The sequence below is a fragment of the Protopterus annectens genome, chromosome 3.part0, assembly GCF_019279795.1.
Source record: "Protopterus annectens isolate FY-2018-M chromosome 3.part0, PAN1.0, whole genome shotgun sequence".
Taxonomy (NCBI): Eukaryota; Metazoa; Chordata; order Ceratodontiformes; family Protopteridae; genus Protopterus; species Protopterus annectens.
Window position 1 is genome coordinate 1,144,755,686 of NC_056731.1, and position 15,199 is coordinate 1,144,770,884.

Here is a 15,199-nt window from a genome sequence, read left to right on the forward strand (position 1 = left end):
TAAACTTTTCCAGGTAGTGCACTATGCACTAAGTAGGGAGGCTGATAAGAAAGTACCTTGCACATTATCAGTCTAAAAGGAGGAGCGTTCCAGTTTGTTCTACTAGTTCCCAGTAGTTTAAGTAGTTGAAACGAGACTTGAAGGACTTTCCACAGACAATCACAGTAAGGGTAGTTAACTCGAGTAATACTGATTGAACAGAAGTTGCTATTAAAAAAGGCCCTATACTGTTAGAATGCTTTCACCAATTAGTACAGCATATAAAATATTCCTCAATAACTACAGGAATTGTTGTGTGTGTGACATGGTTGCCAAGAGATTCACCTTGACAGCAAAGCTAGAGATGGGAATTTTGACATCCTTTTCTAGGACACACAAAGGGTTACAATCAGAGATCCGATCATAATTATTTATAGTGCATTGAGCTTTCTTTATCTGCTCCATATAATACTAGTTACAGGGGAAAAAATCCCAAGTGTTTTGCTGGCTTTCATAGCCTTAAAGCACTTAGTGAGTGCTGTCACAAAGCCCCTTTACGTTTACACTCACCTTGCTGTGCCTCTCAAATGTCCAATCTTGTACATAATGTCCAGATTTTTGACTCATAGGTTTGGTTTTCAGACAAATCATCGAGGGCTGAAATCATTGAACAAGGACATACACTTGAGATTCAGAATTCATATGCATGCAGACACGCATCCTGTTATTCTAGCTAATTTCTAAGTTTATAACAGGAAGGGACACATTACTGGTACAGACAGCAGGCAGAAACATTTTCTTTTCTGCTGCTATCCTTGATACTGGCAGATCTGACTGCCCAGTGCAAGAACTGACCTTAAACAAGTTAAGCAGGGTGTGTTTAATATTTGATAAGATCATGTCTTGTGCTATAGTAGTGCTCAACTGAGTTGTCTTTTTCCACACATCGTAGCATCATCACAGCACTCCATGCACTACACATCTGTTTAGGGGCCATCTGCAAGGCAAGTAAGCATACACAAAATTGTTGTCTTCTTACAGTATAAGTGGAAGCACAAGAACTGGTTGGCCAGGTTAGCAGGTTGCTCAGTGTAAAAGTTACCTGTGATAACACAGGCAACATGCCTGTTTGCTGGTTGACATATGTTGTAGATTGGAAGGGGAATCTTCATGACAGGTAGAGCTACATTTTTTCTAAACATAATTTATAAGTGGATTTAATTCCTTCAACAAACTTTACTTCAACTGTATGTTATATTTTGCTGAACTAAAATGGTCAGTTTGTTGAAGTATTATCAGAAATGAAAGGGTATAAAGGGGTATACAATATGAAGGAAGGGACAGTTTGATTGTATAACTGCACAAGAGTTTTGAAAAGTTCTCTTTTGGGAAGAAAACCCTGTGTTATTTTAAAAACACACTGTACTAAAAAAAATATTCTATGATCTAGAAGATAGAAAATATAGAGGATTTTTATGTTACACAATTAACATACAGATATGGCTGAATGGAAAAGATGTATTGTACTTCATGCCTTTCCCTTTGCTTTTTCAAACATGAACACTGAGAGGATGCTAAGGCTGCAAGTTTGCACGGTTGATTAACGAGAATTCCCAAGACTACTAGCTCAAAATAAATGGTGATTTCATGTGACAAGCCTAAAGCAGGTTCACCAGTTAAAATGTCTTTTGTATGTTATACATGTTTTGAACTCAGTACAACTGTGATGCAACATATGTATTACTTTACTTTTGTTCCTTAAGATATGGCAAAAATGATGAATTATAAAAAGCATTAGCAAGAATATACATATACACATTACACAAAACATATCTCCTTCAATTAAGTGGGAGAAGCTCCCTTTACTTCACACACACTTTGCAGGATTCACCTCTCCACGCACCTTGTTGCATGATGAAATGTCGGTGATATTCAACACTGGTATAATTTGTCGAATTATGCAACAGTCAAACTTCATCAGATTGACCATTACCAAATTCAGGGTGGGGTTTCCTCTTTCTAGGAAGATGTGCGACCCTGGAGTCAATATAATTAATTTCTTGGGAGTGTGTGGACACAGTCCCCACATACAATTTGATTTATTTTGGTGAATCCAAACATAACCTGTTTTACATTTGTGATTAAATAACTAGTTGGAGAGATCAGCAATTGCCAATGAGTTGTGTTTTGAAGAATCATGTCAACAATTGTGCATTATATACTCACACATACACACAAAATGAACAACAACAAAAAAAACTGCTGATCACTCAGGAATGGTGTAGTCACACTGGCGAAAACACACACACAAAGCAAACAAGAAGACTTGGCACAACTGCAAATATACAGTATTTATCAGAGGCTGATGACTGAAATAATAACTAACAAAAATGCATTATTTTAAAATTAGAAAATGCATTAACGTTAGAACTCACTCGTATAACAAGTTAGTGGAGCACTAAGATTTTAAGCAGGGTCACCAGCAAACAGGATTCAGGGTTTAGAGGACTTTGTATAAAAACGGAATAGTCTAAATGACTATGGGGATGCTCCTGTACCTCTGAGCAAGGGATAGCAATGCATGGGTCAGTAAACATGGTCCAAAAGAACTCTTCAAAGTACAGTACAGATATTAAATGGAAATGTTTTTTTTTACCATGCCCATTTTTACCCGGACAGAGATGGCAGGGCTCTGCCAGAAGAATGAAGTTAAATTGGTCGTAGTAACCATTGCTAGTAATAAGGGGTCATGAAATGATAAAATACTACCTAAATTGTTTAAAATCCTGCAAAATGATGAATTTACTGTATTGGCTTATAATTCAACAGCAAATCTGAAAGGAAAAAAAAAAAAAAAACAGTGGTCACTGAATTAGAAAAAAAATCTGTTTATAACAGTCCAAAAAAAGACAGAGTGCTTATGGTAAGCATCTAAACTTTGTTTTACATGTTGATAAGGTAATACAAGATCCTGCAAGTTAGACTGCACCAATATATGGATCAAGAACTGACAGACATTCAGGTGTTTTTTAGAACACGCACAAGCACAAGAGATCAAACAGCTAACATCTTCTGAATCACAGAGAAGCCAAGACATTTCCAGATGGATATTTATTTCAAGTTTATTCTCTATTACTCTAAAGTTTTTGACTGTGTGGACCATAAACTGTAGCAAGTTCATACAAAAATGGCGATATCAAGTCACCTTACCTGTCTACCAACGAATATGTCTACAGAACAAGAAGCAACAATCAGAACTGAATTTACAATTAACAGACTAATGCAAGAAGTGTAACAGGGCTTTATTTTATTTATATTTATTTATTTTCTGGAATGGTCTACCTGGGCATAAACTGACTCTTTTTTGGTGGAGGTTGGGGAGAAAAGATCCCGGTAATACATGTACAAAAGGTTCGCAAAGCAAATAAGGAAAATTTAAGCAACTTAACAGAATGAAAACAAATACAACTCATAGTACAACATAAACAGAGTTTTACAAAAGGCAAATGTATACAGATTTTTTGTACGTCATAAATAAAATCTAATACTGAAGTACAACAATACTTTAAACAAAAAAATGGAAGGAAAAAAAGAGAAATTCATTCATGGGACTGAGCTTTAAGTGAGGTTTGAAGGAGAAGTATTTAAGTAACATGTCAGTAAAGTGACAGCTACACAGCAGTATGCAGAGGGAACAAAGTAATCGGACAAGTTTAAGATGCAACACCATGGAAACAGATAAAGGAACCAGCACAGAAAGTGGTTGGATCATGAACTGGATGTAGTAGAGTAGGAAACAGACCACTAGTAAATAAGTTCAATGAAGGAAGGATGGGGAGGATTATGCAAGATTACTGCCATGTAGAGAGGCTCTAAGGAGCCAAGTGTATTCTTTATGCTAGGTAGAGAGAGAAAAGGAAGGGATGTGATGTGAAATGTGATGAAACGAGGTAGGGGAGAGAAAAATCAAGTTAATGAGCCAGGAGGCATTAATGGGGAATAAGAGTATGTAACAAAAATAAGCAGGTGTGAGAACAGCAGAAGTGGGGAAGAAAAATGTCTCCCAGAGACTCCCCCATCTGTGGAATACACTCCCTCTCCATGTCAGAGTACTTCATTATCCCTCTTTAAGAGGAACCTGGATGACTGGATGGAAAATAGAAAATAGACACCTGGGATTCCACCTGTGCCCCTGCTGGACAGGGGCATTGGATATTGACTTGTGAGAACATGGGCTAATTTATTGGCTAGGCATACAAGGGCCTCGGAGCCAGTAGCCTAGTAACTTTCTATGCTTTAAGTGTTTAGGGAGAAAGGATGAGAGAGAAAGAGATAGAGAGAGAGGCTGTAGTACAATACATCAGTAAAGAGTCAGACAAGGTGAGGAATAACATAACTTAGAACACACTGTGTGGATACACAGGAATTTCTGCCTAGCCAGGAGACTAGCAGGAACACAGCCATGCTCTCATTAGGCGATATTTTATTACAATTGAAACTTGAAAGATTCCACCCAAGACAATTTGTTTAAGGGAAAGTGGGATGGAGTTCCAGACTTTAGAGCTGTAAGAGGAATAGAGAGAGTCACCAGCAGAACTGTGATTTAGTTATTAGTTTTTTTTGTTTGTTTTTTTTTAAATGTACAGAGTGTAGCTGCCTTTATGATGAGCAGTACCGAAGAATGAGAGTTAGGCTAAGATATTTTTCAGGTTTGTGAATAAGGTCACATGTGGTAAGTAGATGAGTCAGAGTCAGGGAATGAGACAGTTCTAGTCAGTGTAGCCTCTTTAGTGCTACACAATGGTGTGATCGGTATGTTACATTAGAAGCACTGGCTACTTTTATTTAGTATTACTCAGAGACACTGGTCTGGGTTGCCTAAAGTTTAGTGAGGCTAAGAACTGCAGAGAGCTGAATTAGAAGGAAGAAAAGTTGAAGTGGTGTATTTTCCAGCATTGTCTATTAGGTAAGGGTCTATAAGGCAGAGGGTGACAATTGTTTGATGATTTTTTATTAGTCTTTTATATGGTAGTCAGATTTTAAATGCTCAATTATTATACGTAGTAGCCTAGCATGGTTACCAATTCAATTTTATGTGGTTTGTGGAGGTTTGAGTGGAGAGAGAGAGAGAGATTTCCAGGTAGAGAGTGTTGTTTGGGGGTAAATAGAATAAGCTTGGATTTTTTGGGAGGTTGAGAAGGTGGGAGTTGAACTGCCATGTTTCATCACAGGCAAAGGAATCCTGGGTTAGTTGTTGCACTGTATCCATTTCTTTCTATCACAGTAGAGGCATCCTCATACGGGATGATTTTTGCATGTTTGCTTGTTGAGCTGAGGTTATTTTGAAATATGTTCAATGAGACAGGGCCTAGAAGAGAGCTTTGGACACTCCAAATTGTAATGGGAAGGAAAGGGGACATGTTACTTTGCCATTCAACAGCCTGTTGTCTGCTGGACAAAGAAGATGTCAAACCAAGTGAGTGTAGATGGATCTAGACAAAAGGAGAACAAGTTTTGCAGCTGTGTGTGTGTGTGTGTGTGTGTGTGTGTGTGTGAGTGAGTGAGTGAGTGAGAGAGAATGTGTGAAAGAGAGTGCGAGAGAAATGGTGTCAAAAGCCTTTAGATAGATCAAGAAAGATGGAAGGAACTGGGTTTCCCTCATTTCTGTTTTGATTTAGAGGAGTTGTGAAGTTGAGGAGAGACGTAGTAGTGCTGTAATTACGGCAGAAGCTAAGCTGTGCTGGAGACAGCAGATTATTGTCAGAAATGGAGCGCACCATCATGGAACTAATTAACAAAGACATTGGGAACCTCCAAACACTTGACCCAGTTCGGCTTTGTTACGGGACGGCACCAGTGGTGCAGCGGTAGCGTTGCCGCCTCACAGCAAGAGGTTCTCCGGTTTGATTCTCAGCTGGGGTGCCTTCTGTGTGGAATCTGCATGTCCTCCTTGTGTTCGTGTGGGTTTACTTCGGGTACTCCGGTTACCTCCCATATTACAAAGACATGCATCTGGAGCATTTCTCCCCGGGCCACTGCTGAAAACTGGCTTAGTTCCAAGTTGGACTTTCCCGGTTAACAAATGTTAAATTAAAAAAAAAAAAACCTGGTTGACTTCTTCGAGACAGTCACCAAGGCCATAGATGAGGGGAATGTAGTTCACACAGCCTACCTTGACCTCGTCAAGGCTTTTGACACCATTCCCCACTCGAGAATTATAGAAAAAAACTCACCAGCCTGAACATAAACCCCTACGTCACGAGATGGGTTGCCAAATGGCTTACAGACAACTCACACAATAAGAATAGCGGGCTCCAGGTCCAACTCTAAAACCAGTCACAAGTGGTGTCCCACAAGGCTCGGTCCTGGGACCCCTACTGTTCGGCATATACTTCTCAGAAGTACAGGCAAACACAGGAGGACTATGGCTGACCAAGTTCGCCGATGACTGCAAACTGGGAGCCATAATTGACTCTCCGGCTGACACAGACATTCTCCAAAAGGGTCTTACTGAGACGGACACCTAGTGTCAAAGTCATGGTCTCGAGCTAAATGCCAAAAAATGCATAGTCATCCCATCTGGGAAAAACAAAACACCCATGAATTACCACACAGGCGGCAGCCCCCTTAATAGAGAAGGGGGTAATAAGAAATCTGGGGATCCAGGTAGATAGTAATCTCTCCTTTGACAATCATATTACCAAAGTAGTTAGGAGGATTTGTAGCCCATCTAATTACTAAAGGGTTCGCATCTAGAAATAAAGAGGTTATAGTGCCCATCTACTCGTCACTCATCAGACCCATCATAGAGTACAATGCCCCATTTGGGATGTACCTCAAGACATTTCCAACAGCTGGAAAGACCACAAAAGTACCTCACCAAGAGGATTACTGGCCTCAAACATATGTCCTATGCAGCCCGACTGGAAAAACTCCAGCTGTACTCAGTGGCATATCGCTTACTCAGAGGTGATCTCTGCCTGACTTACAAAGCCATGTCCAACTCAGAATTGATGGACATGCTCCACCTAAAGAAATCCAAGTCACTGCGAGCCACTCACTCTAGTGAGCTAAACCTCGCCACAACAATAAATAGAACATGCTGGAGGGATAAATTTCTGTCACAGAAACTCCCCATGCTTTGGAACAAAATTCCTAACTACATTAGGCAGAGCCCCTCACTAACACTCTTCAAGAGAAACCTTGACGAGTGGATGGGTAACAGAAAATACACCCCTGGGATCACTTCATTGGCTCTTCTTGACAGAGGTCACCTCATTGGCTCTTCTTGACAGAGGCTCAGTTAATTAATCAATGGGGCGGCGAAAGCTGACACACACTGGCTAGGCTTATAAATGCCCTTGGGCAGATAGCCTAGTACCTACCTATGAACCTATAAATAAATTAGTGTTTGGATACAGGTTAAGGACTTTTGAAAGTGTAGATAGAATGGCTATTGGCCTGTAGTTAAAGTGTTGCCCTTATACAAGGGTATGCTGTAGGATTTTTTCCACAGCTTGGGAATGTAGTTATATTTAATATCTCAGTTAATACAGAAAGTGAGTAAGGCCCGAGCATCTGCTGCCATTTTAAGGTATTCTCCTCTAGAGCAGCAGTGGAAGTTGAGATGGGCTTCAGGGTAAGCATTTTATGATGGAGTGTTGGTTTAGTTAAAGGTTGTGAGGTAGTGGAGTTTGACAGACTTAGGAGAGAAGATACCAAGTTGATAAACTGTATACTGAATTTGGAGGCAAAGACATTTGATTGAGTTGACTGAAGGACAGCAGAAAGGCTAGGCTGTGTGTTTCAGCCAGGATTTAACAACTGGTTGGTTGAAGACCAGAAAGTTTTTTGCAGACCAGTGTATTTCTTGTCAAATGTAATCCTTTGCTTAGTGCCATTTCTGACTACTTACTTAAATTACGTACACTGAAATCATACAAAATGCTACATTAGACAATTCATATGTTAAAATCAAGGTTACCATGAGAAGTATCAAGCTCATATATGCAGGTGATCCTATTCAGATGGAAGAAAATGAGCTCATATATGCAGGTGATCCTATCCAGATGGAAGAAAGTGAGTTGGCAATGGGTTGAAGAGCCTACTGATGAAGGTGAAAGCTGAAAGTCAAAAGCTGGCTTAGTGCTCAACATAAATAAAATGACATCATTTTGCCCTTTCAATTGTTTGCAAATAGACACAGGAGCAGTGAACATAGCAACAGATTTTAATTTTCCTGGGCTTAAAGACCTCTGCGGATGGTGACTGTAGCCACATGATTTAAAAAAAAAAGCTTGCTTTTTGGCAAGAAAATTACTGCAAGCCTGTATATTTTAAAAACGAAATATGTCACAGTGTTTACTAAGGTCTGTGAAGTTAAAGCTATGCTTTATGATTAACACATGATAATCAATATGTCTATAACTTTGAGAATTCCACCTTCTAAAAGATCAAGTCAGTCAATACTAAGGTTAATACTACTAGCTGACAAAAAAGCAGTAGAAAATGGAAATCAAAATATAAACTAATCATAACAGGTGTACTGAACATTGTAAAACAGATAAAATAACTGGAGGTGGGATCTTCAGGAAAGGTAAGGAGCAAATTACACAGAAATAAATGGAATTTGTTGGAACAATACATGTAGAATATGTTTATAAAGAGAGTGAAGTTTAAGGGAAAGCAGGAATTGAGCAATTTATGTAATGGTAGAGTGAATGAAAATTAAAAAGAAAACATGTAGACTGCATGAAAATAAGAAACATAATTATGGCTTGTTTTCTTTTCTAATATTGTTTACGTACCTATGACTTTTTTTTTTTTTTTTTTTTTAATACCATGCACAATAAAAAAAATGCTTAAAAAGTCAATACTTTGGGTGATGGGGACGCAGTATGTTCACTGAAAAGTCCAACAGGAAAACAGACACATACTTTGGCCAAATAATGCAAAGACAGGATTCACTAGAGAAGATACTGTTGTTCGGAAAAATCAAAAGGTAAAAGAAGGGGCAGCAGAGGCCAAGATGGACAGATTAGGAATTTATAAGAACTTTAAGTAGTAGTTGTTCACAGATAGATCCAATGTGCCAGTCTGTGAGGCCACAAACAATCAAGACTTGACTAAACAACAATGGCTCACTATGCATGAAATTTAACAAAGCAGAAAAAACCTCTGGGCCTGCTGGATGACTACTCCTAATATGATATTCCATCAAACTTTTATCACAATTTTAAAATCTCATCCCAATGCCCTACAGCTCAACAAGGGATGTTGAAATGCACATTCTTCTCGTAAATGCTTTCATGTAGGCACCTCTGTTATGCCAATACACCTGGAAATGACCCAAACAGCATGAACAAGACATCAAATAGCAAACGCTAGTGACAAGTATCTGGGAGGATGCACACATTCTACACAAGGTATTACATGTCCTGGATTATGTATGACACCAAGTCATCCTCAAGGATATCACAGTATTAAGTAATTCAGTAGTCTGTACAAACAGCTAGCATTTCACAACTGTTACAAGAAAAGGAAAGCGTGTGTACGAGTCCACTAATAAGTAGTTCACAACCATTACAAGACTGATGCAAGTCACATGTTCAACAGCTTCCCATTAAGAGTAAAAATATTAATTCTGTAAACTATGGCTTGTTTTCAGCACCTGTAGTAGACCTCTTCTTACCTTCCCTCTACGTGCATTGCCCCCATCTTGGTCTTCCCACTGCCAATCTACTCCACGAACAACTCTTGCATTTGGAAAAATTCCTCTGGATGTGATTTTCTTTGATTTGCGTCGGGACTCCAACAAAACCCTTGAGATCATAAGAAATTGGAATCTTAAGTTAAGTGAGAAATGCAGGGGGTCTGTAAAACAGTTTTGAAACGCTCCAGAACAATGAGATACTGCAAAATCATTTCGGTTTTTCAAATTCGCACATCTTTGGAAACATCTCATTTTGAAAAGCAAACTGAGTAGAAGCAGCACTGTTCAAAATATGCTACCATTCATACAATACTTAGTGTCACACGTAAACAACAAAATGCAGAAATTACAGAATGACATGTTAAACCAGCACAGAAATAAGACAAATATCAAAAGGTATAAGGCAAAAAGTACAGTTGTGTACACTTACCATAAATGTAGATGCTCGAGTGTATTCACGGTTGCAGTCATCACATTTGGGTTATCTGCCTGCAGGTAGCCCTCAGCCAGCCTGAATACAAGAGTCTTGGGATTTCTGCGTCGGATGCTGTCACTTCTTCCATGACGTCAGGTCGTCAGGGTTATAAAACATGCAGCAGACACCATTACATCAGTTTTTCTTGCCTGAGATGTCAGGTGCTCCCCAAAATAGGAAGCAATTATATGGTGTGGAACACCCCCAGCAAAAAGCAAATACACATAGTATAAGACATGCCAAACCAAAAAGGACAGTTGAAAGCAAAGACAATCAGGGGGCTGGAGGGAGGGTAACCAGGACTGCAACAGTGAATACACTCAAACATCTACAATTATGGTAAGGTGTATACAATTGTACTATGTTCTTCGTGTTTCACTGTTGCAGTCATCACATTTGGGTTGATTCCCAAAACTAAGGAAGGATGGAGGTAGATTAAGAAGCATTAGGCCTGACAATCAGGCCCTGTAAGACTGCTGTGGCAAATCCAGCTCTGGATTTACAAGAGATAGGCAAGTGGTAATGGTTGGTGAAAATGTGTACAGAGCTCTAGGTCACAGCTTCCAGGATGTCCCTGGTAGGGACTCCTCTGAGAAATGCAGTAGAGGTAGATGTAGCCCTAGTGGAATGTGTTCTTATCTGTGGGGTAGGTTTTCCATGGTGCTTGTAGCAGAAATGGATGTGGTGTGCTATCCATTTAGCTATGGTTTGCTTTGAAAAGGCCTTCCCCTCTGCCCCTGCAGCAAAGCTGACTAGCAGCTGGTCAGATTTTCTGATGGGCTTAGTCCTGTCCAAAAAGAATCTAAGTTGTCTGTGCACGTCTAGAGAATGCAGTATCCTTTCCCCTTTATTTTGAGGATTAGAGGAAAAAGTAGGCAAATGAATGGACTGGTTTAAAGCCACACTAGACACCACCTTGGGCAAAAAAAGATGGGTTAGTCCTGAAGGAAACCCTGTCCACATGGAAAATAATGAAGGGTTCCACTGCCATAAGGGCCTGCAGTTCAGACACTCTTCTCGCTGAAGTGATGGACAGAAGTAAAGCTGTTTTCCATGAGAGGAATTTCAACTCTGCTGTAGCAGCAGGTTCAAAAAGTGTAAGTTTTTCCAATACAAAAAGTTAAGGTCCCAGGCTGGAGTGAGAGCTCTCCTGGGGGGGGGGGGTCTTAAGTTTTTGGCCCCTCTAAGGAACTGTTTTACCAGAGGATGAGAGAAGAGGGGTGGCTCACTATTATAATGACCTGAGATGGCAGAGACATTAATCTTAATTGAAGAAAAGGATAGGCCCTTGTGGAGCATTTCTTTTAAGTAATCTAGAATACGAGATAAGCTGGGCACAGCTGTGCCCATCCCTTGAGACTGGCTCCAGGAACAGTATCTTTTCCACTTTTCTGAATAGGATTTTCTAGTACTAGGCTTCCTTGTCTCAAGAATGACATCCAGCATCTGTTTACTGAGGGTTGCTAGAGGTGAGCTCAGGGGATTAGCCAGGCCGCAAGGTTCAGGGTCTGAAGCGGAGGGTGCAGAATTTGGCCCCCACGCTGGGACAGCAGGGAAGGTGTCTGAGGCAGGTGCCATGGTTGTAGCACTGTCAGGCTGCACAAAAGAGGATACAAGTGCTTGCATGGCCAGTCTGGTGCAATCAGGATTGTCCTTGGTTTGCCCCATTTGATCTTTAGTAGAACCTTCAAGAGGAAAGGCAGAGGGGGGAAAGGCATAGACTGAGAGGCTTTCCCAGGAAAAGGACAGGGCATCCACATTCCGAGCTTGGCTGTGGGGAGTTCTGGTGCAGTATTTGTTCAACTGATAGTTTTGAGGGGAAGCAAGCAGGTCCACCTCTGGTGTCCCCCATCTGTTCCCCAAAAGTTTGAATATTTTGGGTTCCAGTTTCCATTCGTGTGAGTCCATGAGATTTTTGCTTAAGTAGTCTGCCAGTGAATTTAGTTTGCCTAGCAGGAATTGAGCTTGTAGGTGCACTTGGTTGCTCAAGGCTGTGTTCCACAGAGACATGGCTAGTCTGCAGAGTGGGTAGAAATGTGTTCCCCCCTGCTTGCATATGTACCACATAACTGTGATGTTGTCGGTCTTTACCAATAGTTCTCCTGGAAGTATAAGGCCCTTGAAGGCTGTCAGAGCATTCTGTACAGCTAATATTTCCTTTTGATTGATATGCAGGTGCATCTGCTTTGGGTTCCATTTGCACTGAATGCACTGCCCTGCCATGTGAGCCCCCCCCCCAATGCATAGTCTGATGTGTCTGTTGTTAGGGTTTGGGCGGCACGGGGTAGAGTGAAAGAGAGTCCCTTGTTGTGGTTGCAGGCCTCTGCCCACCAAAGGAACTCTGCCCTTAGACATGGAATAATAGGAAGTATTGTTTCCAAGTCCTGAGAATGTTGACACCATAGACTTTTTAGATACCATTGAAGTTTCCTCATATGTAGTCTTGCATAAGGAATTAACAGAATGCAAGAGGACATGAACCCCAGAGCTTGCAGTTATTTTCCTTGCAGATAGCTGGGTCTTTGTGGCCAGCAGGTTGAAGTAAGTTGTCAAATAAATTTGTTTCTCTGGAGTGAGGAATGCCATCTGGGAAGTTGTGTTCAAGCTTACTCCCAGGAATACAATCTGTTGGCAGGGTACTAGGTGTGATTTCGTTTCGTTGATGGTGTACCCCAGTGAAGTTAGAAGTTGTTTTACAAATGCCAGGTGCTATAGTAGCAATTCCTGACTTTCCGCCTGAATCAGGCAATCGTCCAAGTACGGGTAAATCTGAATACTTCTCTGCCTGCAAAAAGCAATGGCTGAAGTTGGGCACTTTGTGAATACCCTGGGCGTAGTAGGTAAGCCAAGGGGAAGTGCAGAGAACTGACAGTGCATAGAGCCTGCCCTGAAGCAAAGGTATTTCCTGCAAGATTCCCTTTTGGGGATGTGCAGGTAAGCTTTTTTAAGTCTAGGGTTGCCAGCCAGGCATCCTTGGCTAGCATAGGAAGCAGCTGTTGGAGAGATAGCATTTTGAATTTTGGAACCACCAGAAAGGTGTTGAGAATAGATAAATCCAGGATAGGATGCCAGGAGTTCTTTTTTCTGGGAACCAGGAACAGTCTTGAATAAAAGCCTTACCCCCTTTGTTCTGCTGGGACAGGCTGAATAGACTTGATGCTGAGGAGAGAAAGTACTTGCTTTTGGGCCTCTACCCACTGGTTTGGGGGGAGGTCTGGTCATCCACTTAGGGGTGGGAGTGAGTGGAAGTGGAATCTGTATCTTGGGAAAACAATGTTTAAAACCCATTTGTCTTGGGAAATGTAGTCCCAGTTTTTTGCATGGGATAAGTCATTGTGCAAGTTTACCATGGGGGTGGCTTACTACTCCCTGTTTTGGACGTGGGAGCACCCCACTGCTTAGATCTGTGCCTAACCGGAGACTGAAGTCTTGGTGGTCTGCTGCCCCTGGGTTTGGACTGAGAAGGCCTGGAAGGGACTGGAAAGGACCAGTTCTTTGAAGGCCAATGCCTACTGAATCTAGGTGGCTGTACCTGTAAGAAATCTTTAACAGTTTGCATAGATTTAGCTTTCTCCTCCATCCTTTTGAGAACTTCTTCTGCTTTATTGCCAAACAGGTGCTCTTGGTTTAAGGGTGCATCCAGTAATTTTGCTTTGACACGATCTGGCAAGTTTTGTTCCTTAAGCCAAGCATGACTTCTAAGAACAGGCCCAGTGACGGCAGCCTTACAAGATACTTCTAAAGCATCAAAACCACACTGCAAAATACATTTACCAACTTGGTCAGTAGAATGCATTAACTCTTGTAAATCTTTGTGTTCTGCACAGTCAGGAATCAACATCATTTTCTGTTTAATTAGCCCCATAATATGCTGCTGATACTTTAACATATGAAATTGGCAATTTAAAGCCCTAATGGCCAGAGTAGCAGAGGTGTTTACCTTTTACCCCATCTGTCTAAAGCCCTAGAATCCCTGTCAGAAGGGGTATGATTCTTGGCAGTAGTAGCCTTAATGCCTTTTGGTCCTTGGGAAATGGTCTATGGGTCCGTGGTAGGATTCTTGAAAAGGAATTTGAGAGAGAGTCAGGTACTCTATAGTACCTGTCAGGTTTCCTGGGAGCTGGAGGCAAAGTGTCTGGAGTAAGGCTGGATTCCAAGAAAACATCATCTACAATCTCCAGAACAGGAGGGATAGCTAGAGGCCTGTGCTGAGGCAGGTTTAAAAATTCCCCGAGTCTCTTTTTGGACTGCGAATATTCCTGGCTTTCCCAGCGGAAATGCTCCCTAAGGGTATGCAGGGTTTCACCAAAACAAAAATCTTCTGGAGGGGAAGAAGAGGGAATGGAATCCTCTGCATCAGAATCCTTACAGGCAGATAAGGGCATGTCCTGGTAGTCAGAAGGAACAAAGATATCAGATTCCTGATCAGAAGAATCAGAAGTAAAATTAGTTCTAGGTCTCTGAGGGGGAAGGCTGGCTTCCCCTAATTAAGGTGATAAGGTCTTCAGCCATTGTAATAATTTGTTTTTGAGGCCTGGGGGCCTGAGAATGCGCTTTGGTCGTCTGTTTCCTAGGCGTAGTGCGACCTTTAGGCCTGAGAAATTCAGTATTTTTGGCTTGAAACAAAGTCGTCAGTTTAATATGAAAATCGGTAGGCCTGAATGCACCCTCATAAGCCGGTGCCTGCACAGCGGCTCCGGACCCATCCAAGGTAGAGACATCCGCAGGTTCCATAAGTCGAAGAAGCATCTTGCGGTAAACTGGACTCCGAATGGGTCTCAGTAGAGGCCTGCGAATCTGTAGAAGCGGGTATCAGGGGCTGCAAAAGCACCTCATTGAGTACCGGCAGACTGGCGACTAGCTTAACAGTTGCGCCGTCGGCAGTTTTGAACCTATGCGGTCTGTGTCTTTATCCTTACGTTTTCAGAAGATCGGTAGTCGGATGACTTACCGATGCCATTTCGGAGTACAGAGGTCGAGAGCGAAAGTATTTAGCTACAAAAATTGCCTGACAACGGATAGTTTGGGCGTTG

General features: G+C 41.4%; 1 protein-coding gene across 1 annotated transcript in view; it reads right to left on the reverse strand.

Annotated features, from left to right (window-relative positions):
- MIB1 (MIB E3 ubiquitin protein ligase 1) overlaps nucleotides 1–15,199 on the reverse strand; it is a 1,882,202-nt gene that overhangs the window by 1,805,310 nt on the left and 61,693 nt on the right. Inside the window, exon 3 of the mRNA XM_044065767.1 lies at nucleotides 9,671–9,800. Coding sequence (XP_043921702.1) covers nucleotides 9,671–9,800 — 130 coding nt within the window. The remainder of the gene's footprint in view (nucleotides 1–9,670; nucleotides 9,801–15,199) is intronic.